Raw genomic sequence first — 27,931 nt, 5'->3', positions numbered from 1 at the left:
AGTCTGCATTATTTGCAGCGTTATGTATATGTTTTACTGTTATTTACAATAAGTTCTTAGTTGTGCAACAATGCAGATTGGTAGTGAAAGTTTAGCATTTTTCCTATGACAAGTAGGTATCAAAAATATACTAACTTATTCCATATAATTTGAGGGAATACAACTGCTCATTTTATTTCGTCTATTCATTCGTTTGTTTATGGTAGGAAATTATATGTTTCAAATCGTTTTTAACTTAAGCTCATGACCGATCGCAACTCTGTTTAGGCTATAGACTAAATAGGTATACTGGCGCGGTGTTAGTAAGTTTGTTTTACATTGAAGTATATTTAACACATCGCAGCATGTCGCGGTCTATTCAAAATTGGTTCTCTGTGGGTAACTTATTGGTTTTTGAAAGAAAAGTATAAATACTCCAATACACCACACAGAACAGCAAACTAACGTCATCCGTATTGAAACCTGTCGCGTTAAGAGTCACTTGGGGTATGCACAGGATAAAACAATGGATGATTTATTTTTATGATAATGAATCACAGTGAAAACTGCAAGGCAGTCTAAAGTACGTTAACCGTAAGCCAGAGGAAGCTGCCATTTAAGGAGTGGTAGCAGGTAGTGAAGCCTCCGTAGTTACGTACGAAGAAATTTACATCACCAAAAGGAGTAAAGCACGAGTAAAAAGGCAGCATTAATATGTATTATTGGTAATTTGTTAAGTACAAAAGTTTCAGATATTTAAGCTGAATTATCTTCTCATATATTTTTGGATTAAAGTATGGATAACATGGATGTCAATGCGACTACAGTGGGTGGTAAGTTGAACTTATAATGTTTTAAAACGTTTTAAATCAACCATACTATCATTTGTAAAACATTGGACAAAGCGTGAAAACCTAATGGGAGGTTTCATGCTGAAGATATTGAGAATGTGAACAGAATAAAACTTTCTCATAATTTCTCAGAGTCGATCGGTGAGACTTACGAGACGTCCTTGACCTCGATCAACTGGCCGAAGATTATATTTTCGATTATAATCTGCGTTTTCGGATTAGTCGGCAACATCGTTGTGATTTTTGTGATCTTGGTACTAAAGGAATATCGGAAATCTGTCACAAACTGGTATGTGTCTAGATTCATTATGAACAATGAAACTTTCCAGTATCATTTCCGCGAAGAATAAATATTGCAAATTCATACCCGTATGCTAAACAAATCCAACTTAATACAGCATCGCGTTTCAAAAGTTTCAAATATAACATATGTGGCCAACCAACACCAGCTTAACATGACACAATGATGTTCCCAAGCCTTACGTTATTGTGCATTTAAAGCCACGAAATCTGTCAAACAAAAGTTTAAACTCACAAATAGGACAAATTTGGTCAACTTTTTATGTTTTTGTTGTTGTTTAAAACAAATGTCCTTTTGAGGAGAGCATACCACATAGTGCTACTACTCAAATATTTAAAAGTATAAACTGGAAAAGCAGGTATCCATAAAAGGCAAAGGAACATGCCCACGTTAACTTGGCGCCAACTTTCGCGGTTCGGTGCATGAAAATAACTAATCAATAGAAATTTAAAAATAGAATATCGGTTTCGAAAATTGCAAAGTGAATAGGGAAAAACATGGATGAAAAATAGCAGGTGTGGTGTTTAAAATCACTTCCTGGAAACCAATTTCGGTTGCTGGGAAACTCGCTGCAGTATGGTTCACAAAGCGCCATGCTATATCAAATCGTTGCGGTTTTACTCCACGTAATGGCATTTCCTTATCAAAAACCACTACCAATTATCCACAACAAACTCATGGCAAATTCCTATACGTTTTACATCTACATAAAGCTGTTACTTTTTAAGGTACGTATTGCAGCTGGCAATTGCAGATTCATTGTTTTTGCTTACACTTCCGTTCAAAACAACTGAAGATATAAACAAAAGATGGATTCATCCTGAATGGATGTGTAAGGCAAAAGAAACGATTCTGTTTCTTAACTATTACGCGTCTATCGTATTTCTTATGGTAAGTTTTCAAACTTTTTGTGCTGTTAAGGGAGTTTACCCATTCTGCTTCCGCGTTAGTACAAAAGCATTTACAAAGCCTTCAAATAGGCTGACAAGCTTTAAACTGAAAGAACACATTGCCTGGGTAAAGATCCAGAACACACATAAAAACACCTGCACCTTGCAGATGATAATCAATCAATAGCGTAAACATGTTTCGACCAAGTCATTTGATTTGAGGCACGGACAAAAGGGTAAACCTTAAATGTGCAACCAATATCTGTAAGAACGTTATAATACTCCTCGGCCCTATGATTAGTGTAGAATTCAAGCCTTCTCGCTAATTCTACCTTACAGTCTCTTGACTGGCAGAATAAGATGGCCGGTTTCAGATGCACTTTATTTTCAGTGATTTAAAACGGATTTTTTGCCACCTATACCAAATATAACCAAAAAACGTCACAATTACCAAATAGTCCAAACAATGTAACTTATATAACATAAACTTGTCAATACAGCGAAATTAAATACATACAGCACAACTTAAATACTGCTGAAAGACTAACCACACTACACTTGTGGAACGAAGGAAACTGCAAAAGTAGGACACACACAAGCAGGGTTGACAGATAGTGTCGACTGGATTCGGACAATATTTGTCTGAAAATCGGACATTTTAGGACAAAAAAAAAAAACTAGAGCGTATAATTGCAAACAAGGTTTCAATATCGAGGTGCCAACTGCCATTTTTGTGCGCTTACGTTCCCCACACTCATAAGAGCGAGTTTTACAAAAATACAATGTGGCGGACGTAAAACATAACAAACTTCCTATGTTTGACAAAAAAATGACATGTTTAAAATAATATTTAGTCGGCAATTGCAACACGTTGCTGTAGCGTTTATCATTGGTTTAGCAACGTTAAAAACTGTTTCGTCAAGTTGTTGCTTCATATCACCTTAGATAACCATTTATTACAATCCAATAGCATTGTACACAACAATGGCCAGACATTCACTGGCAGACAATTATGTGTTTAACGTCATAAACAAGGCACTAACCAAAACAAGTTGCAGTTTTAAGCCACGTTTTTTCGTAAAAAAGGTTTGCAACCTTCAAAAAATAGGATTTTCGGACATATAGCAAAATTCGGACACATTAGGACAAAAAACTAAATGTCCTAATGATTTTTAGGCGTCGGACACAGCATGTGAAATTAGGCCAATTTATCGTTTTTTGTCCGAATTTTAGGCCACCTGGCAACCCTGCACACAAGGTCGGCAGTTATGATGTAACAATACATGTATGGTGTGACGGTTGCAACGGCGGGAAAAGTTTTTGTTGGAGGGGAGCGTTACTGTCCGTTACAATTAGCTTACTCCAATGTAAGGAGATACATTGTTTAAACCGCAAGTTTCGGATTCTAAGAGCTAGTTACTTTTATATTATCAGCAAGTTATGTAAAAAAAGTTTTCATAGATGAGCAAATTACTGCTGATAGTTTCTTCAAACAATATAGTTGGTCAGTATAGGTCGCGTTTTGATTCGTTTGCTGTATCTTTTAAATGTCTCCGTTTACAGGTAATGAGCATTGACCGTTACATTGCGGTATGCCACACATTTTCCGATACCCTCCAAAAATTTCGAAAACCTCTGTCCGCATACAGCATAACAGTCGTCGCCTGGATCGTATGCTTGTGTCTTTGTGTACCAGTCATGCTCTACAGTGCAATGGTCGGAACTTACCCTCATTGCGACTGCAGGTATACAAAAAGTTGATTGACAGCCGTAAACATAGAATAAATCGCCGATAGATCAAAGGTCAATGCAAAATAACCCTAAAGGAATTGATTAAAGATAGCTAAACCTGAAAGTTTGTGGCACAAATGTACGTTGGATAACGAATACATACATTTTAGCTGTTTAATTATTATTGAGTAGAAACGAGAAATCATTCGTTTAGGTTATAACAAATGTGTCTCGTTGCAGTTACGTGTTCCCATCACCCGAAGAAAGTAACATCACCAAGAGGTGTATCGATCAAGGGTTCTCGGATGACATGGATCTTTGTCGCAAAATACTTACACCAACTCAGGGTGGAACCAAATACTGCAAGTACGGTTTGAAATAAAATGGGATTTCAATGACAATCGCTATAGTACTGATAGTCTAGTTTTGATTTGCAGGGTACCTCCTGACATCATGAATGATATATTCAATTATGAAGCGAGTACCGAGTACCACAGGTATATACATTCGATACCGAGTACTTAAATATAGTGTTGTACTTAATTGTATATCACTAACTAATTTATCTGCCATGGCCGGGGTACATGAGCGCGCACACACCCATGCAGAAGCGTATAAATACATGCAGAAGCGTAAAAATGTGATTTCCACACGATAGAGAAAAAATGTACGTAACCTGGCGGAACTTTTTCCTGATTTGTGCTGTCCGAAGCAAATATTGGCAAAAAGTTTGCCGTATTCTTGTGTAAACCGGCTTTCGGTATCGAACATTGGTATCGAAACCTGAGGCAAAATATTTCGATACTGAGTACGAGTATCGATACCACTGAAATCATTCGATACCATCGACCCCGAGTACCGGGTACTCGTTCCATCCCCACCACTGGGTACTTTTTTCTTTGTTTATGACTTAAAAAAGTATACTCAAACGACGCCGAAGTTTTTTATATAAAAGAAAAAATAGAACTGGTTTCTGCAGGCCAAAACACATGGGTTCTCACAAGTGTCAGGGCATACACTGATATTAGCAGAGTACGCTTAGGACCACCGGCAGCAATATGATATGTGCGCACTGCCGCAGATCATCAGTTTGTGCACATCATAAAATTCGTAACTTAGGTGAACATGCGAAAAACGTATATATTTATACGTTCAGCCACTCTAGCAAAGAAAGCGCTCGGTATACTCGGTTAAGCACGATAATAATATGAAGTAAAACAAGCTGTCTGCCTTACAAACGTCTTTCCTGTTGTGCCAATAGAATAAAATGGCACATTTTCGAAAGATAGATAAACGAGTGGTGGGAGTTTTACAGCAAAAACAAATCAAACTTCAACATTCATGACCGAAAAAAATCTTTTACAAACGTGGTGAGCTGTCATAATAAACGTACGTTACATTTTGGGAACCATTAATGATATAACCCTTTGACTACAACATACAATTTGGCGTTCGGTGTAATTCCGTGTATACATCCATCGCTCTGAAACTTATCAGTTGCAATCAACATTCGCAGCCAAAAAAACACACTATGCTGCAGAGGAGGAACCAATTGTTACCTTTAGAACGATATTTCAGCCAACATTTTGCAAAAAATAGTGATCTTTATTCCTTTTGTCACAATAAACGCCACGTGGTTACAATTTTAGTTGATTTAAAGTAATAAAAGAGCGTTTAGTCCATCATCTTATCTGTTACTTATAAAGTGATTCAGATGGGAACTTCTCTTCAGAAACACAAGCTTGGCATTATCCAGATGATGGCTCTTTTAATGAATATTTCTCTGGAGGTATGGTGTTAATTACATGTTAATTACATGTAAATTTTATAGTGAAACTCTTAACGAAAACCACTTGACACTTATTGGGGTTACCCTTATGAATGCAAAAAGGCAAACTTTACAATCGAAATATTATTTTACATCACTATGTATGCCTGATTTGGACAAAATGTTTCCCCCCGAAGCTTTCCCAACCGCGAATATACCAGAAGATCTGACGAAAATAATCATCACGAACGAAACAATCAATGAAACTGCTGGGGCCTATGATGATGTGGTAGAGGAAATGTTATCTGACGGCATCCCAAGGCAATGCTCCTATAAGAACACCCCAACAGGCTGGAAGGTTTTTCTGGTCTTCAACTTTGTGGTTATGTACGTCTTACCAGTCACGGTAAGAAAATAATAAGTTCAAAACAATAGGAAGGACAACCAAGTCTCCGAAATGGTATAACAAAGTTATTCTTTACTTTTTGAGATGATTTGAGATTCATACTGGCAGCGAAACACCAGCAAACATCCCACTAGCATTGATTTTGTATGTAAAAGGATTGGCGTTTTGTTGTTTGAGTTGATTGCCGTTTGGTTGTAATTTTTCGTCCTAAATACATAGTCTGTGACTAAATCTTGCATTACGTAGCGCAACGACAACTTTGGTGAACAAAATGCTTAAAAATATATGTTGTATTCACTACGATCTTTCGTTGCCAGTCCGTGGATTTTTTTTTACATTTTTATCGGTCCCACGGTGTAGAAAGATTGTGAACCACTGCTCTACGTCGTCATAAAGCAACACAGGGCATTGGTATTATTACCCCTTGATAGTTACATATCAGGCTGTGGGTTTGCGACTTTGGGTTGTGGTTAATGCAATCAACTTATGCAATGCCATTCGATGATTACTGATGGAAAAAGAGTAGCACATCAGTTGCACTAGGACCATAGGTTACCACAGAAAAATTTATATGTGTTGATAACAGAGTATTGGTTTTTAGGTTATGGTGGTTTGCTATGGACTGATCATCAAAACTCTTAGAAGCTCAAAGATTCGCAGCAACAGTACTGTCAGTGTTACACAAAGCAATGGGAAAAAACGAAAGACCACCACCCGTTCAGACAAGGATCGTCGCCGTGTCACCATTATGTGCACAGCTATGGTCTCCACATTTGTTCTTTTGTGGCTCCTCTTCCACGTTAATCACCTAGCTAAACTGGCGGGAATTAACGTTTCAAAAAACATGGTAAGACCAAATTTTGGCGTAAACGTCGCGTTACAAAAACAATGGCACGTTTTTAAGGCTCAGTTAATGAATTTACATTGAATATACATACATTTCGCTTAGCTGGCATCTTTAGTTCCTTTTGATGCGCAGGAAAAAACATATTAAATGATAAATCACTCTCGCTTTTATTTATAACTCAATTTTTAAAAACATTGAAGTATGCTATAGGCAAACAATAACTTTCGAAAGCCTTCCAGTGTGAAAGAAAGCCTTCCCAATTCCCATAGCATAGCCAATCGTAACACTTCCTTGTTTGAAAGCTTTGGTCCTGTATGCTGACTAAGTAAACTTTGGAGCTTTATTTGCAGGCATACATTTGTGACACTCTACCAATTGCTGGCTCACTGCTGGCATACCTTAACTCCGCCCTTAATCCTTATATCTACAGTTTCCTCGGGAGTCACTTCAAGAAGCGATGGAAGTAAGTTTCGCGTTTTTTTATCAGAACTTGTTAACCACTTTAAAATTTTGTCATCTAAATCAGGGGTGTCAAACTCGTGGGGTTCGCGGGCCACATTGCAGTTTGGAAATTATGCCAAGGGCCGCATTGTAAATCCTTTTTCTTTAAAATTACAGATGTAAAGAAATAGGTTCATATCATGTATATATATATAATGGCGCCCCAAAAGTCCAGATTAATTTCTAACTTGATTCACAGATTAAGCTACACAGTGTGAAGATCCGTCTTAACTGTTTATGACGTCATAATCTATATTGTAACGCTTATGCTACCTGTTCTTTTTTCGCATTGTTTGCACATAATGTGCGCACAAAAAGTCCGACCCATATGGCTACTAGGCTCATAAATAATTGAGTATTATAATACTCCTTTCAGTAACATAAAATCTGTTTAGAGCAGTTTGAAATTTGAAATATTTGGAAAGGAGTTTTAATTACGTCACGGCCGTCAGTACATAAATTTTAATAAACATGTTCACGGCCGCACAAACTCGTCTCTGTAGCCGCACGTGGCCGTTCACGGCCGCACAAACTCGTCGTTGTGGCCGCAGATTGTGCAGCATTGACTGAAACTTAACGCTTATTTTTAGTCAGATGAACGGTTTCACTATCGTTTCTAATCATAACATACGGGTTTTAATTTATAAATTAAAATTCTGTAAATGTCTGTTTAAATAATAGTTTTCACTTTGAAAAGAAAAAAATATTATATTTTGTTAAAAATCTGACAAAATACTACAATTGTTGTTAAACCTTCGCGGGCCGCATTGAAGGGCTCTGTGGGCCGCGAGTTTGACACCCCTGATCTAAATGACATTATGTTTTTTGGAAGTTTGGTTCAACAGTTTAAAATAAAAAGCTTTAATAAAGAAGCTTTGTCATAGCATTTTTTGGCCACATAATAGAGATGGCGATGATGCCTAATTAAGCCATGACATTTTAATTGTGCATAGTTCTGCTGCGAGGTCGCTACATACAGGTTATGAACGAAGAAGAAGCTCAACGTCGGGGACGACCGGTGTCAAATACATAAAGAAAGCACACAAACATACCAATGATGGGAGCACAAGCAACACCGGTACAGTGATGACGAAAATGTTTAGGTAAGCCAAAAAAGAAAATCGTGTGTTATAGGGCTAGTCTTAAAAATCGGTTTGTATGTAGGAGCAAGTCAGAAAAGAATGGATCTCTATCAGAGACAAAACATTCTCTTGATTCAACCCACGCCATATAAATTGACAACACTCTGAACGCCACCACCTTTATGCTCATAATTAATTAAAGAAGAGCACGCCACCATCACAGAATGCACCGCTACTGCCCTTATGCCAACACTGCAGCAACATTATGTATATATTTTTCTTGCAAAACTTGTTTTGTGTTGTAAAATTACACATTGTTGAATATTGCCGTTTTTTAGACAATGTAAATAATTGTAGGAGTGTGAAATACGTGAAACTGTTTTTTAACGTTTGTCCTAATGCCATGTGCACAAACATAATTGTTACATCATTTTATGATATAACACGGTATATAAGTCAAAAGAACATTTGAAATAAGCAACAAGAACTTGGTCACACAAATAGCCACAAACGCCATAAACACTCGGAACTCCCATCCCTTTTATATTCGGTTATGTAATAAAGCGCATTTGTCCAGTCAGCATCTCTAGGTGAATGGTCTTTTGTTTTTAGATCAACGTCTTTCAAAACGCGATTTCGTAGTATTTGGTTTGTACGCAATGTTTATGATTCGCAAGAACTGCTAACTAAAGTCGAGTAAATGCCGTTCTCTCTCCTTTTTTCAAATATTGCTCTCTCGTTTTCAGTATATATGAAGTGTAAAATTTGGAGTTAAAACTCCACTGTGCTTTGCTCGTTTACGTGGTAATTCGCTGAATTTCATGTCTCTTTGCTAAATTTCTGATTCGGCCTTTGCTAAATATAATCCTAATCATATAAAATGCAGTGGCGTGGCACTTTAGTTCAGGATAGGCAACTGAGAATCAATAAGACTCATCACAGCGGTAAAAAAGAACTCACGAGCGACCTATTTTAATACGTAGCAATAATACTCACTTGACAATCCCGATTAGCTCACACTTTTATCGAACAAACAGATGGCTAGTAGGTATTTATGGGTCCCCTTCCCTGAAGGGGACACATACTGTTTTTGTCCGTATTTTTTTTCTTTTTTTCTTTATTTCTTTTTTTCTTTTTTCTGTCTAACGCTAGTTTGTAACGCTCGTTTGGTAAAGAAAGAGTGCTTCAAATTTATTCAAATTTGGACATATGTTAGTTATTAATCCAAACTTGATCCTCCTGAAGTTTGACCCCGAATTACCCAGCGGTTCACCCACAGGCCCCCGAAACGTAAAATTTTTAACGCTGGTTTTGTAACGCTCGTTTGGTAAAGAAAGAGTGCTTCAAATTTATTCAAATTTGGACACATCTTAGTTATTAATTCAAACTTGATCCTCCAGAAGTTTGACCCCGAATTACCCAACGGTTCACCCACAGGCCCCCGAAACGTAAATGTGTCTAACGCTCGTTTGGTCAAGAAAGATACTGTAGGCAGAAGTACCAAGAGAGTAACTCACTGGTTTACGATAGCAGGAGGGCTCAGCTTGACGTCGGACAGGCGTTTTACGAGACGTCGTTTCGGTGATTAGAAATCAGCTGTTTTACACAGCAATGCTATTTCGTTTTATTAGGTTATTACTCACAATTTCAGTTTTGGCAAAGGTTTCACATCTATGACGTGATTTAAACCTAATAAGCGTGCTTCGGTTTCGTATATGTCAAGCAAAACTTTGTTAATCAAAATAAAGATGAAAAAATAAACTTGACATTTTTGCAAGATAAATGTTTTTTAAATGCTCGTTGTCAGATTGGCCGCCGCATGACCACGGGTTACTTAAGGTCAACTAGGAGGTATTACTAATACAGTTCAGAACTTTCTTTCGTCATAACGTAGCGTTTTTTGGCAATCAATACTCAAGGCATGTATAAATTAGGTTAAACGGTGTTGTTGAACACTAAGGACGGCGTGCTATTGAAAACGGTGCCGCAAGGTCAAACAGTCGTTTGGCGTGTGCACCCTGAGAGGTTACTACAGGTCAATGGTACTCATTTTGCGAAACAAAAGTTAAATGAAAAACAATTTGTTATGTATACACTTGTAGCAAATTGCTTTTTAATTCAAAGTGTCTGTAACACAACTACAGCTTTCTAGAAAAAAATTGTGTTTAAAACCTGACCTTGGACGAAAATATCTGGGTCAAAGCAAGATAATCAATTGAAATTATTTTTTTCATTCTTTTCTAATGTTTTTGTAATTATATGACAATAATAGTGCAAAAAGAATACGGACAAAATTTTTTTATTGTTGGGTCAATGCTTTCTAAAAATTTGTCCCTAAAAATCACCGCAACGTTTGTTTATCGTAAATCCGCACAAACACGCGTGTGGGGACCAATTCGTTTTTGTTTTCAAAAACAATCATATGTGTAGATCAAATGATGTGTATAGTAAATTGGTAAATATCATATAGAATATATAAAATGGAAGTATATCAGAAAGCCACCATTGTAGTTATAATTATGTTGACGATAAACTGTCAATTTCAGTGCATTATTAACATTTTAAAGAATTTTACACAAAAATATAGAGCATCTAAAACAATTTGTAACAAATTTGTGATGGTATTTTACTGCAAATAAATGTAAAAACATTGCCTTAGTCCAGGGGCGGCTCGTGCGAGGGGGCTGCGGAGCTGCAGCACCCCCAGTATTTTTACTTGACATTCCTATTCCAAGTTGTTATACAAAACAATCTTTACATATAGTTTTTATGTTTGATCAGTGTATACTAAGAATAACTTTTATGGCATTAATCGGCATTTATTAAAATAAAATTAGTAAAAATTATGTATTATTTAAAAAAAAATTTAAAAAAAATCAAAATAATGATAAGTTATCTATGGCGGAGCTGCAGCTCCAGTTTCGTGACGTTTCATGACGTTTTCAGTTGTGCGCATGCGCACTTGGAAAAGCTACATGCCGGGCGAAATAGGCGAGAGGGGGCTGTGGCTCGCGCAGCCCCTCCCGTGACGTAGCGCTAGTTGTGTGGTCTGCTTCGCGTCAGTGAGCTCCAAAGCCAAACCCGTGTACTGTGTTTTTAAGTTCGACAGTGAGTGCAGTTAAATAATTATTTTGCTATCATTAAATTTATTGTTTGACTGTTAGTCGTGACTTTTTAAGATGACTGTAAGTGAGTTTCAGTTTTTACAGTTATCATTGAATTAAAAAAGTGTATCTAACACCTTGAAACATAAAAAAAGGTCATCTAACACCTTTAAAAGTCACAATTAAGCTTTATAATAAATAACTGAATTAAAAAGATTTGTGAAAGTATGGGACAAAACATCTGCTACTCCAATGTCATGCAGGAATAAGCAACAACAAGAAATACTCAGTTTTAGTTCCTATAATGCTACCAAAAAAATTAAATTTGTGACTGTGAAGTTAAATGCCTCACTGAAATTCAGGCAATATCAAATGCAGAACAAACAACTGCAAGCAACAGGAATTTTGAAATGAAGACAAAAAAAAAGAGTGAAGACAATTTAAAGTGTGGATTTCTTAACACACCATGTGGACAGTATTTGCAATCAAGTGCAATCATGTGTATTGATATAATGGACATGTACTGTTTGTCTAACCAGTAGCTGCTAAATTGCTTCACAGGAAGTGTTTCTTAAGAATGAACATTCTACAGACAAGATAGTAGTGACACCAAGCACATCCTATTGTTGACAAAGAAAAGCTAGTTACTCAAATGAAAATGTTTCTGTAGATCTGATGTTTATGATTACTTTGAAAATAATTAATCTAGAGATGATGTTTTGACAAATTAAATTACTAGGATGAAAAATCCTTTTTTGCTCTTTCCATGATTTCTTCAAAGGCAAAACAGTTCTTTATAACACTGAAAAAGATGCCAATTTTTCTGAGGAACACCAATATTTCCAAAAGACTTGCACTTGCAGTGCTAGCTCTAAATAGAAAAAAGTTTCTTAATTGTCAATTGGAAATCAAGGAAAAAGCTATCAATTATCATGCCCAAACTATAACTTCATAATTCATTTTGGTTGGAAAAAGGAAGCACAAGATTTAAAAATATGGTTTAAATTTAAGTGAGAGTGTTGTAAATTTTAAAGCTTGAAGGCGTTTTGCATTTTTTATAATAAGTGTTTTATAAGCTATTTGCCAGCAAGCAGCAATTATAGCAGTTAAGAAACTAAAATACAATTAATAGTCTGTACACAAAAATTCAAGAAAGATGTTTAAATGAACAAGTTCTGAAACCAATGTAATGTGGTTGTTAAATTTGTAAGTTATGATACCAATAAAAAGCTGTATGGCTAGTTTTTTTGTGTGACAATAATCTGTGAAGTGTCATAGAATATGTTGAAAACGCTGACTGTGACTAAATTTACTTAAATGAAACATGACAATTTTTGTTGTCGAACTGAAATACTTCGACCTTTTTCGACTCATTTATATCTATTTTTTCTATATTCCTGTTGTGTTTTACCGTATTTACAACCGCTTCGTTTCGAAGCTGTGCCACGTGTGTTTTTGTTTTTCACATTATTACTGAACGTTATTGTGTTTGGCCCGTCGCTGTGCAAGTAAACAAAATACACAAATGATGCCGTCTGCTGTTTACACTCGTGTACATTATTGCGTAACAAAAATTACGTCACAATGGAGTTGCTAGTTAAGATTTGTATTACTTGTTTTTCTACACAAAACAAATGGCTAGAAAACTAGAAATGTAGCTTTTCAATATATTGCCAACTTATATATGTTCAGTAAAAGCTAAAATTTGTGGGGGCAGCACCCCCACAAATTTTAGGCACGAGCCGCCACTGCCTTAGTCATTAAAGGTCAAATAGTATTTAGGTATGCAAACAACGTAAAACGTTTTCATCAAAACAAATTAGGTTTAATAATAAACTTTTACATACCATAAACATTTTCCCACTGAAGTACAAAAATTCCGATGTGCTTTACTACCAGCATGAGTTTCCCTTCACCAAACATGCTGCATACACTTGATAAACTTTTGACATATTAAACTGGTCAGATGTACTTTTTATATCATCACGGTCGCGTTCCCTATAAATAGAAAATAGTGTAAAGAACCTCTGAGATTATTGTTCTGTGAGTTCGAAAACAGCAGGTACGCTTGGTGCGCTAAGTGCGCTTAGTCCGCTAGGTACTTCGCTTGGTGCGCTAGGTATTAGTGATGTACCGAACCCGCCTAAAAAGGTTCGGGCCGAAACCGAATATTCGGCCACGAGGCCGAATAATTTCGGCCGAATCAGGCCGAACCTAAAATCCTGTTCTTATGGATGTTTTCAACTGAACCTTGTGTCGTTGATGCGAGTGAAGTGAATTATGACAAATCAAAATCACTTACACCATCTGGAAGCTTTACTAAACTTGCAATATTTTGCAGACAAAGTGGCTCGTATTTTATAGATACAACAATTAGTTAATTTATTACGTTTTGTAAAGGTGAAAATGCTAGTTTGGGCATTAATTCCATGCAATCAAAAAGTTCGGTTTCGGCCGAATTTTTAAAAAAGTTCGAGCCGAAACCGAATCATCGAAAAACAGCGTATTCGGCCGAAATGTTTCGGCCAGCCGAAACTTCGGTGCATCACTACTACGTATACTACAGGTAACTCGTTTTAATGCAACAAAGCCCGTAAATAGTGCAGGTAACCTTTTTTGAAGCGAGGAAACTTGTATTTACTGCGACGTAACGTAATAATGCTGGTTTTACGTAATAGGTACTGGTTTTAATGTTTGGGTTAACGTTAGGGTTAGGTTTAGGGCAGGGACGTGCAACATACGGCCCGCGGGCCAGTGTCCGGCCCGCGACACCTATTTTCGTGGCCCGCGCAGACTTCAAAGTACTCTATAATTATGAATACTTTTTACTGCTAGAGCATGGAATGTTGCTATTTGTACACCATCACTGGTATTTTTGACTTTATAAAACGTCACACCGTGATGAGGTTTTATCCACTGTGACGACATATTCCCATTGATGCATCATAGTGTGCATTATGACAGAACTGCCTTTCTAGCAATGATTTATTAACATGATTTATAGGTGCAGTAAATATATTGACATTTATTCTACGAAAAGGTTAGCAGATATCTCCCATTGATCAAACAGTAACTTGATTGTGTGCGCTCTGCTATTAAATAAGCTGTTTAAAAAGATATGTGTTGCTTTATTGTCTGGCCCCCAGCATCATTAAAACTGTAAGTTGTGGCCCACTGCGATAAACAGTTGCACGCCCCTGGTTTAGGGTTTTAAGTTTGGGGTATGTGTTAGGACTATCGTAACACTTTTCCATCATTATTTGCGTGTTTTAACGTTCACTGGAGTATTTACGATTTGTCGCAAAAAACAGGACAGCTGCAGTATTTTTGAGTTACGTCGTAACTGTTATGAGTTTAATCGCACCAAAGAGAGTTACCTGCACTATTTTTAAGTTACGTTGCACGATAAAAGGTTACCAAGCGCACCTAGCGCACCTGTAGTATTCGAAGGCACCCCTGTGAGCAAGTTTTTTTGTGAAACAAAATTTTAGGCAAAAGGAGTTACCATTTTGCAAAACAAGTATGTCGCACGCAAAAGTTTGTTCGCGAACATCTGCTGCTAAACAGATACAAAAACACATTTGCATCGAATTAAACGTTTATTGTGATTTTAGCGTGGCTTACACATGCATGCGATAACTAAAATCAATAGTTGTAACAAGAAGTCGTTCGTTTACGGGGGGCAAACCAGTTGTTTCAAGTGTCATTTCTAAAAATTAATCAAAATTGGTCAAATGTCAATTTTAGATTAAATAAATATTGCAAAATGATAACTTCGGATCAGGGAAGTAACGGTAAAGTACATTCTGTTTAGATTCAACTGCGAATGTAGCTGTAATTTGTTCACAAAGTTTTCCTGGCCTTTGTTGGACTATAAAATCACTTTGCGGCTAATTTATGACAAGTTGTGGGATTTGAATAAAGTCGCATACAAAATTGTATGGTAACGATACCTATGTAGACAGATATCTTATCTCGCTTTGGGCTCGGTAGCAAATATGGACGAATTCCCTGACGCACTTATTTACGTGCCAAATGTGTAATCACAGGGCAATCGATAATGCGAAACCAAATTTTTATACTTACCAAAAAAACAACATTACTTTGCACAAACGTTTGTTCAGCTTTTCCATACAAAAATGATCTAAAAGTTTAAGGTATTCTATGTAGGGTTTACCCCTTGATGAACTGATGGGCTTTGTCACCTGACAACTTTTGTAAATAGTTAGAGAGCGCCCCGTTTTGTAAGGCGTGACAGCAATGAGCAATAACGTTGCCAGTTGGTTCCTACCATGAACAAGTCACAGTCTTTACTGATGTTCACATCGGGAAAACTGGTTCTAACTTTATCTTGCTACTTGCTCCGAAATATGAAGACATTTGAAAACTTTGCAAACAGTAACCGGGGAAGAAAACTGTTTGCAATAAACACAGACGATAAGGGGTGTTGTTCAGACGCAACCTTGGATTTGAAATGTAGTGGAAAACGAATCGAATTCTTATGTATTTTTGATCAGATAATGCACACGGTGCCTTTTTCTGAGACCTGACAATAAGCGGCTAGAATCAAATGCGAATTTTACTTGTCAACTCAATATAGCCACGTTCGGTATGCAACAAAGTAAAACCCCCTTGTGTTATTTAAAGGTGCGGTCCGCGATATAAACATGTTTTTTTATTGTATTCGGCCCCACAGTGACAAAGGTTGCACACCCCTGCGTTCGTCAATCCATCGTGGCCTCACTTTTTGCGCATATCATAACGTTTGAAGATTGCTCTACTGCTTACGGCTCGGCAATCGTTTTTGGCAACTGTGTTATTTTAACGTTTTTTGCTTTGCAAAAATAAAAAAGACGCGTTTCAAAGAATCGCGCGTTTAATTTGATCTCCAAACTTGCATGACACCTAAAAATGTATTAAAAAACTAGCAAAGCTAATTTCACTGTTTTTTAGTCTAGAAATAGCAATACATAATTCATACACCTAATTTTTATTTAAATTCGTGTTTCTGCAGCTCTTCCTTCACAAATCATACAAAAAGCTATGACATCTACTGCTAGAAGTTATGAGCAACTAATGGATGACTTAAGAGAACATACTAATTTACCAAAAAATTAAAAACTATTGCTTATATAGATCACATGTCATTCATGGATAGGTTGCATGAAAACTTGACTTTTCAAGTCTTCTACAAGAGAGGCATATACTAACTTACTAAGCGTACCATCACACAAAAGAAAGACTTGTCGGTATGGAAGTTTAAATGTTGAAAGATGTATGCCTCATATGGCATATTCAATGAAAAATATGACAAATTTATGACATTAAGGCTTTGAAAATAAATAATCCTGAGAATAATCCAAGATTCTTGAATTTTTGACACTACTTTCGGAAACAGTCAACACCATTTTCAGCATGTTCCAAATGCAAATTATAAATAAACAAGCAACTTAAGTCTACATGCTAATTTCTGGAAAAGTCTTGGATAGACCAACAACTTTCAGAAAATAACATCCACACAAACATAATGAAGACCAGTGATATTGCTTTAAAATATCTGCATATTGCTAACAACAACACTCAACATCACAAGCAAGCGGAGTAGAACATCGTTTTATGGTTAATTTATATAGTTTTGCAGTTTTGCAACTGTGAAAACATTGAAATCAAAGATTTAAATGTGTTAATGAAGAAGCCATGCAACGATAAAGCATGAAACAAGTTGTATACTATGTAAAGACGACACACATCTTCATAAAAGTTTTGGAAAAACTTGTTATAAACTTGTTGACCAAAAACTGTTATTAGCAAAGGACTTAAATTGCCACTATGAAGTCAAGCAAAAAAATTACAGCACTGCCTTAAAATGGTACAATATGTCAGAAATATTTACCTGCTGGTTTGTTGATTTACAAAAACACAAGTCTCAAGAAAGCAGGATCATGGTTGATATTTTGCACCAAATAGCCCGGTGTTTGTTTTTGCTAAAATATAAAGGCAACCGATTATGTTTAACAGGAAATCACATTTAGAAAACAAACAACACAGAAGATGCACCTATGGCAAGATGTTACTTTTCGAGAGCTTTGTTCTCTTTAGAGAATACAAAAAAAATGCAAAAGTATCTGGATTGTGCTAAGGTTGTTTGGAAAAATGCAGACCTAGTGAAATGGAATCGGTCAATTACAGTTTCAGCAGTTTTATTGACATCCTTAAACCCCACTTACAAAAACCAATGTGAATGTCACGATAAAGAGAAGTTTGACAACATACTTTAGGAATTTATCCATCTTGCTGAGATCATGAGAAAAGTGAACAACTACTTGGGTGCCTTGGTATGTTATAGTAGCCATGATTTTGTACACATACCCGCCTGGAAATCCCAGTGAGGATATTGTTCTTTCCCTGAAAAAAAAGGTTTTGTAGTTATCTATATAATTTTGAAGTTCAAGACAATTTAGAATAAATATTCTTTTGTAATTATTCATTGTAATGGTCTCTGGCAAGACACCCAATTTTGAATGTTTATGTTTTGTAGCAAACTTGTGTTTTTATTGTTCAGCAAATTAGTTAGGGTTTCATAAATGCCTTTTGGTGGTTGTTGTTTACCTTCGTTCTTTCCCCCCAACTGACTGCCTGGTATGCTGTCCAAACCAATAGTAATTCCTTTAGCATCGGTCGCTTTTACAGCAAATTTCCAAGCTTGTATTAAAAAAATGCAACAAAATACAATACTTAATTGTCAATGTTGTCTACATGTTGTTGTTAAATTAAAATGCATTTCTGGACCAAAAGAAAACACTTCAATAAGGAAAAAAATACACTATCATGTCAGTAACATGAGGCGACTCGAATCAGACAAAGTATGCTAAAAACTGATATGATCTAGTACAGAAGCAAAGGTCACCAAACTACAAAACATGCGGGACAACGGACAAGTTAAATTGTCATTTGTCAACCGAAACTTTTCGAGTAGCGCCTGCGAAACGCCGACATTTCTTAATATTTGGGTTCTGTGAAACCTTTGCGACATAAGTGTTGCATTTTTAGTAATGTTTCTCTTATTGCAAATACAGACAAAAACGTTGGATAAGGTTCTGTCAACCCGCAGCCTGTTATATGGTGACTTTTTGATTGGTGGCGGGAAAACTTTGCTCCGCATGAGTGGTCAGTAAATGTCCGGGTAAAATGGATGAGATATATTAAAGTTCCCTGTTTTTGTGCTAATCCTGATATATTTGTTATTGTGTTCAATAACAACAAGCCTTAACTCGATTTTGTCAGATCGCTGGTAAGTAAATTAGTAATTTGTAAGTTATCTTAAACTCCTTGTATATTCCTGAGATAAAAAAGTGTAATTAAAATACAGTTTTTGTCACAGTATCATTGGAAATAGGCATGCCATACATTTAACTTTCCTTATTTGTCAGTGCTGTCGTAGTTATATTTTTGTACTATATAACAGTGTCATCTTTGTTCTTCAATTCTTTATAGGTTTTTGTTGCAAAATGGCGGACGGTTTGATGGAGAATGGTGACCAAACTTCAAATAATGAGCAACCTATTTCAGTACCTTCAAATACTGACACAACTATGAGTTATCTGAAACAATGGAAATTTTATTTCGGTGAAAATGAGTCACCATCAAATAAACATGACCTTTTGCAAAGACTGCGCACAAGCGCATTTAAAGAGAGCTTGAGAAGTTGCCATTTTAGAAGCATATGTTGGAGGGTGGGTACATTTGAGTTGCATATATGCTGTTTTAGTCAAAGTAGGCTCAATATAAAGGTCTTATAATTTTGCCTATATGCAACAAAATGTTCAAAACAGGTGTTCCTTGGCTGTTTGCCACAAGATTTGAGTGATTGGCACAATGCTGTAACCCAAACTCGTGATGTGTACCATAAAATCAAAACAGCACACATTGAGAACTCTAAAGTAAAAGACCAGGGAATCGACATTCAGGTTGAAAATCCACTATCTCAAAGTACTGAAGTAAGATACTATTAGATGGTTAATTTGCAGGATGATGTAATTTTAAAAAATGTGTTTGTCTCCAGAGCTCATGGTCCTTATTTTTCCGAAACAATGAATTGAAAACGCTAATAGAAAGAGATGTTTCAAGAACGTGAGCTATACTTTAATTGTGTTAAATTATTTATCTTGTATGTAGCTGTTGAATATTGAAAAATTTAGTAACAGTGAAAGCACAACAAAACATTATGAAATGTCCAGAAAATTCCATAAATTTGAATTTAAGTTTGAGGAGTCATGATAAAAATAAGTCTTGTTTGGCAACTGGCCGGGGTTAATAAAGAGAAGTGCAACTGTAAACAAACACAAAGATCTTATTTGCGTCATACCAAAATGCTTTTCATGGCCCCATAAACATGCTCTGTACACCTGCGTGTGAAAACTTTTGCTCTACTTCAACCAAAGTTGTGGACCATCATTCCACATTTTATCAAATGATTTGATTTTCTCAGTTATGCTGCTCCTAAAAACTCTACCCCTATTTAAACAAAAAATGCTCAAAGAGGAGTTGCTTATATGTGTGGTTGAAATAAAACCTTTTTATTTACAAATGACAACATACAAATTGGTACATATTAACATGATTTATGTACAGATGTCCAGAACTAGATTTTTACCATTCAGCCAAAGTGCACAACATGATGGCCAACATCTTGTTTTGTTATGCTCGTGAACATGAGCAATTGTCATACCGACAAGGTATGCATGAACTTCTAGCTCCACTTATTTTCGTTTTACATTGTGACTTGCAAGGAGCTGCACATGCAAGAGATATGGGAACACTTCCGTGAGTTGTCACAATGTTTTGTCTGCACCAACTGTACCAAAATTTTACTTTCAAAAGTGTATTCTGTAAAAGCTTACAAACATAGACTATAGTTATAAAACATTTTAATTCATCAACCTTTTTTGCATGCATTTACTGAAAATAAACAAACAAACAAACAGGTATTTTAGATTTATGTTTTACTGTGTTTCATTTTATGCAGGAAAATTGTGACAGATGTTTTAAGTGAAGAGTATTTGGAACATGATGCATAGTAAGCTGATGTGTACATTTTTGTTGTTGAAATTTTAATGACAGTAAAATGGGCAAGTCTATTCCAGCGTAATGTTTTCCAAAGTTATGGATGCTACAAATGGTTGGTATGCTGTAACTGAAACCCCGCAAGCAACCCCAATTGAGGACAATGATGATAAAAAAGATGCTTCACCCATTCCAACAATTCCTTTTCAGTCTAATGAGGTTTGATTTTTGCTTACCTTTAAAAACTCTTTTTGCATTAGAAATTTGTGTTGTAACTTGTAATACCCACTTGCTGGTTAACAAAATGTTTAACAAACGATATTGTACAAAACCACCAGTAAAATACAATGTGCTTCAGTTATATCAATATTTTTAAATAAGTAGATTAGATTTCCATAGGCTCTTCAGGTGAACTGATTTGAGGTATATTTATATGTTTCACTTTGTATTTTTTTTCACAGAATCATATGCCAAGTCCGCCATTAGAAATTACCAACAAACTAAACCACATCCATGACAAGTTGCTCGGGATGTATGACCATGAATTATATCATCACCTAACTAGATTACAAATCATCCCGCAAGTATATGGATTGTAAGTAAACTTTATTTTTTTTGATGTCTTTTTTTATGTTTTGTGTAGAGATAGTTGATTTCCAGTTACTGCAAGTTGTGATTTCACCAATTTATGTTTTGAAGGAGATGGGTTCGTTTGCTGTTTGGTCGAGAATTTGTGTTGCAAGATTTGCTTGTACTTTGGGATGCTTTGTTTGCTGACAGTCCAACTCTGGATCTTGTTGACTACATTTTTGTTGCCATGATGTTTAACATCCGTGAACAATGTAAGTTTTACAATTTCTAAGTGTGCATAGTTTGCTATGCTCCATGTCTGGGGTTCTCAACCAGCTGTGTTAATGGAAGTAAGCATGTTGAAGTGTTTGTTTTGTTGTGTAAATAGAAACCTAGCCTCTGGGTAAATTGAACAAATATATACTTGTGAAAATACTTTGATTTGAAAAGGGGGCTTTCAGGAAAATGGATTAGAATCACTTGTGTTGAATATTAGTTACTGTAAAAAAAAACAGATTTTAGTTGGAATATAATACATCTTTTGGTTTGGACATAGTACATACGTTATTGTTTGTGGCAGGTGTTAGATTAATTTGCAGAATTTATGAGTCTATTGACTCTTATTTCATAAATGCAAGAAGTGGTTTATGTTAATGGATGAGAAACATACAAAAAGATGCGTCTTCTTGGATAGCATATAACTATCCCATATTACTTGCAGTGTTGCTGTCGGACTACTGTAGTTGTATGCAACTACTTATGAAATATCCTCCTATTGAAGATATTTATGACCTTGTACACCTTGCAATCTATTTTAGAGACCCAAAGGTACAGACCCACTTGGCTTGTTTTATGTGGTATTTACTTATAATTTGTGTGTCAGAAAGGTTTGCTGATGGTTGCTTTAGGTCTTTATGAAGTGTTACTGTACTAGTTATGTCTTTGCTAATTTCTGAAAAAAATGCCTTGATTGTAAATTATGCAAACAGTAAAGGACTGTGTATGACTAAATTTGCTAATGCATAAATATAGTAAATGTTGTTTGCAGAACAACCGCAGACCATCACACACAAAGTTTCGTCAGCAAGCTCTGCCACCCATCAAAACTGATGACAAATTTCCTGTCAAGAAAAGCAAGGGAAACAGTTTCTTGCCTTCTTTCAAGATTGACAATCCATTTTCCACAATTGGCAGGTTGTCAGTAAGATATTGACTGCCATTTTGCCCAATGCAGTTTAGTGAACAATTAAAAACTCATTAAGACAAGCAAAGACGTGTATGAGATTTGCAAAATGGAAAGCTTGAAGAAATCAACTGCCCAAAATTGACATAAATAATGGTGACATGTTTCATCCTTAACAAATTACTGTATTAAATTATTACGACTCAAGGTAGTGTTGATAAAATTGTAAATCATATATAACCGTGTAATATAAAGTTGGTTTATAGAAGATACTTAATGTTTACTGATATTACAGAGATATTAAAAAAGCATTGCAGTCCCCACCCACAAGATCAAAACAACAGAGAAAAACATCTGGTATGAGTTTAAATAATTTATGTCACTTATTCCTTAGAGAATACGTAAAGTTTGGAATCTCTAAAACCAACCTTTTTCTTAGGATCAGAAGAAGTTACTTTTAGCAGAGACCGCGTCACGTCAAAGTCCATGAGCAGAGCTGATGTGAACCGACCTAAGTTTAATGCACTTCAACCAATCCAAAATAATGTGGACCTGGTAACCAAAATTGTACAGTTGTATGTTTTTACTGCTGGTTATTGTAATAGTACAAATTGAAAAAACAAACTTATCTATGATCAGTGGTGACACTGTTGTAAAATTGAAATTCTAATAATAAAAACACTAAGATTAGGCTTATTTTGTTGTAATAATCTTAAAAAATGTTTTTATTCTTAAATTCCTTAATTGAGTCTAATTTTTAAAAACTGCAATTACAATTTTGTCTTACTTTCTGACATCCAGTTTTAAAGCAATGTGCTAAATGTTTTTAGGAAAATGAAATCTGCAGTCTCCGTCACCAGATTGATGAACTGCAAGAGAAATGCAGGTTCTGCTCGGACAAGCTGGATGCCAACATTCGGCTACTTCAGCATGGAGTGGTTGGTCGAAGGTCGCGCACCAACAGTGAGGTGGATGTGACAGTTAGTCCACCTCAGGAATATGATGAACTTGCAGCTTCTGATGAGGAGACTTGTGTGGCAGTGGCCAATCTTAAACAAGTAAGCAAATATAAGAAACAGGTCTGCTTCGGCCGATCTCTCGTCACCAGCTGCACTGATGAGACCTTTTAGGTCGAAACAGTGTGCACTGTCTGCAGGTCTGCTTAATTTTGTAATTCATTAACATTAAAATAGCATACAGTGTCAAATAAGAAATTGAGACAATATTTGCATATAATTACAGACAGTGAAGTTGGAAACCACAGTTTATTTAAGTAATATATACTTTACCTAAGTAATATACATCTTTAATATCTTCAAACAGTATTAAGGTTTGAGTTATTATGTGTAATCGCCATAATGTATTGATTCGCAACATACTAAGAGAAACCTCAGTGTGGAAAGGTGCAACAGTTGTTTGTTGGTTTATTAGATCCGTGATATATTGAGAGGAAGCCTCAGTATGGAAGCTTCTCCTCCAAATTCGTCTGATATGGAATCAACCCTGGACCAACTGCCCAAACCACCTGATGCATTACCACAACATCCTGAACCATCAGTGAAGGACCCATTAAACCTGTAAGTGGAGTCATCAACAGATGAGCCCCTTTTGTGTTTCTGTTAAAGCCATTTTATTTTTTCATACACTTTCAAAGCAAACCACCTCTCTCTGTAACAGAAAATGAGAATACATGTAGTTAGCAACTTTTGATTCTTTTAAATTTATGTAGCTTTATGCCCTAATTTCTAACATGGCAAACCTTTTTGGATTGGGTGCTATATTTTTCAATGTAAAATATGTTTCTTTACAAAGCAACATGATGCATGAAAAGCTGACCTTCAAATGTTATGTTTTATTGGTGTTTCGCACTTCAGCTTGATGTCAGGCTGTGTTGTTGAGTTTTTTTATTTTATTTTCTCTGTCCATCAAACTTGGTTTTATTTAAGATCAAGTCACCAAAGTCACAACCAGCTTTGAAAGATTAAGTACACAAACCATCATAATATCCAGCAGGCTTAAATATTATTTTCATAGCTGTTTATTTTTGCCTCAAAAAGTTTTCAAGCATATAAAAGTTATTTCAGATTTCCCTATTATACTTCAGTGCAATTTAGTTTTTTTATCTATTGCAATAAACAATCATCACATTTAAAGGTTTCTGTTTTATTCTGAGAACACATTTTTCGGAAAGAGAGAGATACCAGTGAAAAGCACAAAAGAAAATAATTATGATTTATAAAACCTGTAGCCTTATCCAGTGGTTCTTGACCCGGGGGAAGAAATTTACTTTTCGAAACCACACATTTTTACATGTGGTTTGTACACATAATACTCAAGTTCTGGAAATATGATCTGTGAAGTTGATAAGGAACCAATTTTAGATGATCTTGGTATGGTTTAGCATGTACTATGTAGTATATTGTTGAGAAAAGAAAATGTTGTGAAAAGTTGAAGGAATGCAACCACTGAATTTGTTGGAAACCACTGAACTTTTCACTGAAGACAACATTGTATTGCTGGAAAATTTAAAAACAAAAATGCATAGAAACAGTGAAACATGTACAATTAATATTGCACAAAATACAGATAAAAAAGGTCTTTTGTCTTCATCTCCTTGTCTTCTGGTAAAAAATAACCATTATGCACAAAATTTGTTTTTGCAACGTTTTGATTATCTACAGTTCATCCCTTTGGTCAAATTCTTCTGGTGGCCCGCTGTCTACAAATGCACCAATACCAACGAACGGATACAGCATTTTTGCAGGTGTATCGTAAACCTCTTTTACAGTTAGATCACCATCGTTGTTAGTATCCATCAAATCAAATAACTTTCCAAAATCCTGTTGAACATTTGTTACATTTTTTTTTCTATTCTATCGACAACTATTTAGTGCAAAAACAAAGATTTTACATTAGTTTTAAAGTTGTGTACAGACTAAAGTTGTTAGCCTTTGAATTAGATACCTATTTATTGTCAAATTAAAGTGTGCTGTAAAAGGAGGATACATTTATTATTTCTCAAATATATTATTTAATTTAACCTGGTCTAAATAGCAAAGGTTGCAAATAATTACCACATTTTCTGGTGGTTGCATCATTTCATCAACTGAATTCTCAATACGTGATACAAAGTCTTCTCGAGAAACAGATTTTGCTCCCTCATTGAAAGTATCAAACAAAATAGGTCTGGATTGAGAAGGTTATGGAAATTTTTCAGCAAACACTTTGTGCCAACCGGTATTTAAAGGTAGACATGCAAACCTGGATTGTTCTATTGGGTCAGCAATTTTGTAATTAATCAAAGCATCATAAGACGGTAAGTCCGCCTCCTGTTTAGCACATTCTTCACGTTTTGGTAAATCATACATTCTGTTCCACCAAATGTTGATAGCCAAGTTTCTTGTCTGGGAAGAGTTTACATGGTGATACCAACTGAAAATACAATAACATTAGGCATGGATCATCAAAATTGGCAAAGCAAGTTTGAATTAACACAATGCTTTAAATCAGTGGTCAGCAACCGCTGGTCCGTGACCCAGTCCGCAATGTGTTTGTTACCAGACCATGTACTTTTTCAAGTTAAATGCTTTAAAACTTTTTGTCCATGTATCGGGGGGGATGATAAACTAATTTAGAAGTTTCATTGCTAATGATTTTTGGTTTTTTAAAGGCTGGTCCACGATAAAATTTCAATTCAAAAAACGGTCCACTGTCCAAAAACGGTTGCGGACCCCTGCTTTAAATGACAGAACTAATTTTTATCTAGTCATTTTGAAAATTTAAAATGTTTTATACATTAACTTATGATACAAATGAAACATTCTACTTTTTCTGATAGGAATTCTTCAAAACCATTACCACCCCAATGCTGCAAACTTAAAGTGGCACAAATTTATTACTAAACTGTATTTTTTGATCAATAGCAGAGTGTGTTAACTCACTTCAATGGAATGTAAAGACAATCACCCGCCTCCATTTTTCCAAGATGCCATTCAAGATCCCCAAGTGTTGGATACTTGTACATGTCAACCTTTTCAACATCAACACTGCTATAACCACCATCCATAACATCAATAGGAACCAAATCAGCAAATTTCTACAATAAACAACAAAAACACAAAATTCAGATGAAACAGTGTCAAGTTAACATTGTCCAGAAATCACTGCACTTTTAGCTTCACATCACTAGTGTAAACTACATTTGGATAATTCGCAAATAAACTGGGAACTTGCCTTGTCAACCATATACAACTCTTTTGATCCATCATAAAGACAGTTAATATTTTCAAACTGATCATTGTGCAGGACAGATTTTGTTCCTCCTGAAGAGAACCACATTACTGCTGTGCTGATGACATCTGTGTATCCTCCACAAAGCAAGCACTTAGGGAGAAAAACTTCCTCTGTTGATTAATGTAAATTTCAGCTTTAAACAAAAACACGTTTCAATAATATTGGTTGGATATAGGACTGATATCATGAGGTAATTTACTTCATTTTAACTTATTCGTTAAAAAAACTCACCTTTTGAAGGTTAATTGAGTAAGAAACAAAAACATTTTTTTATAAAAGCTATACACTACATGTTTTTTACTTGTCATAGGGTTAGGAGGCAGCACGTCTTGAACCAGGTATATGTCGGATTTTGCATAAACACTCAAAAACTTTCTGTAGCTCATATCTTGAACTCCTAAACTTCTGTTTTCCTTTTTCCCTTCCTCAGCCTGAATCCTCCATTTTCCATAGGTCTTTCTGAAAAACATGTCTTGAATATCATTTTTGTTGTATTGAACATCAGTTTTTAAATGCTTTATCCGTGTTACAGTGCATCAGTTTATATCATACAGTAGCAAACAGAGTAGTGCATAACAACTTACTTTAAATAGTCATCGTTTTTCCAGTTGTCAAAGCTAGGAAACTGTTTTGCTGCACCACGAAATACAACTGGTCTACTTGGCTTCACATAATTATCAAAAAACTCAATGGGGCCTGGAAATGTGTCCAGTTCGGCAAGTGGCAAAGGAGGTGCATGTGCTCCAATCGGCTGCATATGGCCAGGTGGATCACCACCCATCACAACAAGCACAAAATTGAGCACTGCCACAGTAACATGGATCACAAATGATGACATGTTTCTGCAGAGAAAGACAAACATATAGTTTACCAAATAATGCACACAAAACACCATAGCAACTGCCTTCACACCATGGCTAACTTAAGTTTTAGTAGCTACATAAAGTAATGTCAAAACGTTTTAGTTGTTATAAACAAGACCACGATCTTTCAAGACACCCTTTAAATGTTTTTAAAAGAAAACTGCCACTGCGTTCTATTATAAAACCAGTTACTCATTGATCTATTCATTTTGAGTGAGTCTCGTGTTTTACAACGAGTCACGATTGTTCTATAATTGAATGGATGAAAGCAAGCCATATGGCGGAAACATGCCGAGACTCTCAGCGCCAACTAAATCCTTTTGCATTCCAAAATCCAAACCACGCACGTAGCACAACTGAAGAAAACATCTGGTTACTCTGGTAGCAGAACAGGAAACACGTGCTTCCCGCCAAATTATCTCAAAAGAGATACGAGCAACTGGACGACATAGAAACTTGCACAGCATTTGTAAGATAAATGGGGTAGTAAAAAACTAAA

At 35.8% G+C, this 27,931-nt stretch overlaps 3 protein-coding genes and 1 long non-coding RNA gene across 5 annotated transcripts; 2 read left to right on the top strand and 2 right to left on the bottom strand.

Annotated features, from left to right (window-relative positions):
• The first annotated feature begins 731 nt into the window (after nt 1–731).
• Nucleotides 732–9,221, top strand: LOC145235582 (uncharacterized). The gene is made up of 12 exons (XM_080099598.1): nt 732–812; nt 963–1,119; nt 1,860–2,022; nt 3,585–3,766; nt 3,993–4,118; nt 4,190–4,249; nt 5,459–5,559; nt 5,682–5,926; nt 6,528–6,773; nt 7,124–7,236; nt 8,228–8,377; nt 8,439–9,221. The coding sequence occupies exons 1-12, from the start codon at nt 776–778 to the stop codon at nt 8,506–8,508; spliced, it is 1,650 nt and encodes a 549-aa protein (XP_079955724.1). The 5' UTR covers nt 732–775; the 3' UTR covers nt 8,509–9,221.
• A 1,418-nt stretch (nt 9,222–10,639) lies between these two features.
• On the bottom strand, nt 10,640–18,580 carry LOC145208923 (uncharacterized). 2 transcript variants are annotated; one of them, XR_013854964.1, is made up of 5 exons: nt 18,070–18,580; nt 17,734–17,865; nt 17,354–17,444; nt 13,308–13,458; nt 10,640–12,331 (listed from the first exon to the last, which is right to left on the bottom strand). It is a non-coding gene; the product is annotated as an uncharacterized LOC145208923 (long non-coding RNA). The 2 variants fall into 2 exon arrangements; XR_013854963.1 differs by lacking the exons at nt 10,640–12,331; nt 13,308–13,458 and adding an exon at nt 15,047–15,169 and having other exon boundaries at nt 18,070–18,570.
• Nucleotides 18,581–18,642: 62 nt separating this feature from the next.
• Nucleotides 18,643–24,429, top strand: LOC145208921 (TBC1 domain family member 5-like). The gene is made up of 15 exons (XM_080079170.1): nt 18,643–18,751; nt 18,955–19,193; nt 19,293–19,457; nt 19,523–19,590; nt 20,092–20,283; nt 20,486–20,536; nt 20,604–20,742; nt 20,985–21,118; nt 21,223–21,365; nt 21,815–21,921; nt 22,142–22,287; nt 22,572–22,633; nt 22,716–22,831; nt 23,107–23,334; nt 23,708–24,429. The coding sequence occupies exons 2-15, from the start codon at nt 18,969–18,971 to the stop codon at nt 23,855–23,857; spliced, it is 1,926 nt and encodes a 641-aa protein (XP_079935296.1). The 5' UTR covers nt 18,643–18,751; nt 18,955–18,968; the 3' UTR covers nt 23,858–24,429.
• On the bottom strand, nt 24,424–27,617 carry LOC145208922 (bifunctional peptidase and (3S)-lysyl hydroxylase JMJD7-like). The gene is made up of 7 exons (XM_080079171.1): nt 27,154–27,617; nt 26,871–27,028; nt 26,510–26,679; nt 26,218–26,372; nt 25,538–25,708; nt 25,351–25,462; nt 24,424–25,116 (listed from the first exon to the last, which is right to left on the bottom strand). Exons 1-7 carry the CDS (start codon nt 27,462–27,464, stop codon nt 24,952–24,954), a joined length of 1,242 nt encoding a protein of 413 aa, XP_079935297.1. The 5' UTR covers nt 27,465–27,617; the 3' UTR covers nt 24,424–24,951.
• Between the last annotated feature and the right edge of the window lie 314 nt (nt 27,618–27,931).

This window comes from Phallusia mammillata, chromosome 1, assembly GCF_965637545.1.
Source record: "Phallusia mammillata chromosome 1, kaPhaMamm4.hap1.1, whole genome shotgun sequence".
Taxonomy (NCBI): Eukaryota; Metazoa; Chordata; class Ascidiacea; order Phlebobranchia; family Ascidiidae; genus Phallusia; species Phallusia mammillata.
Note: the sequence above shows the minus strand (reverse complement) of the source record. Positions and strands in the feature narration are given on the sequence as shown.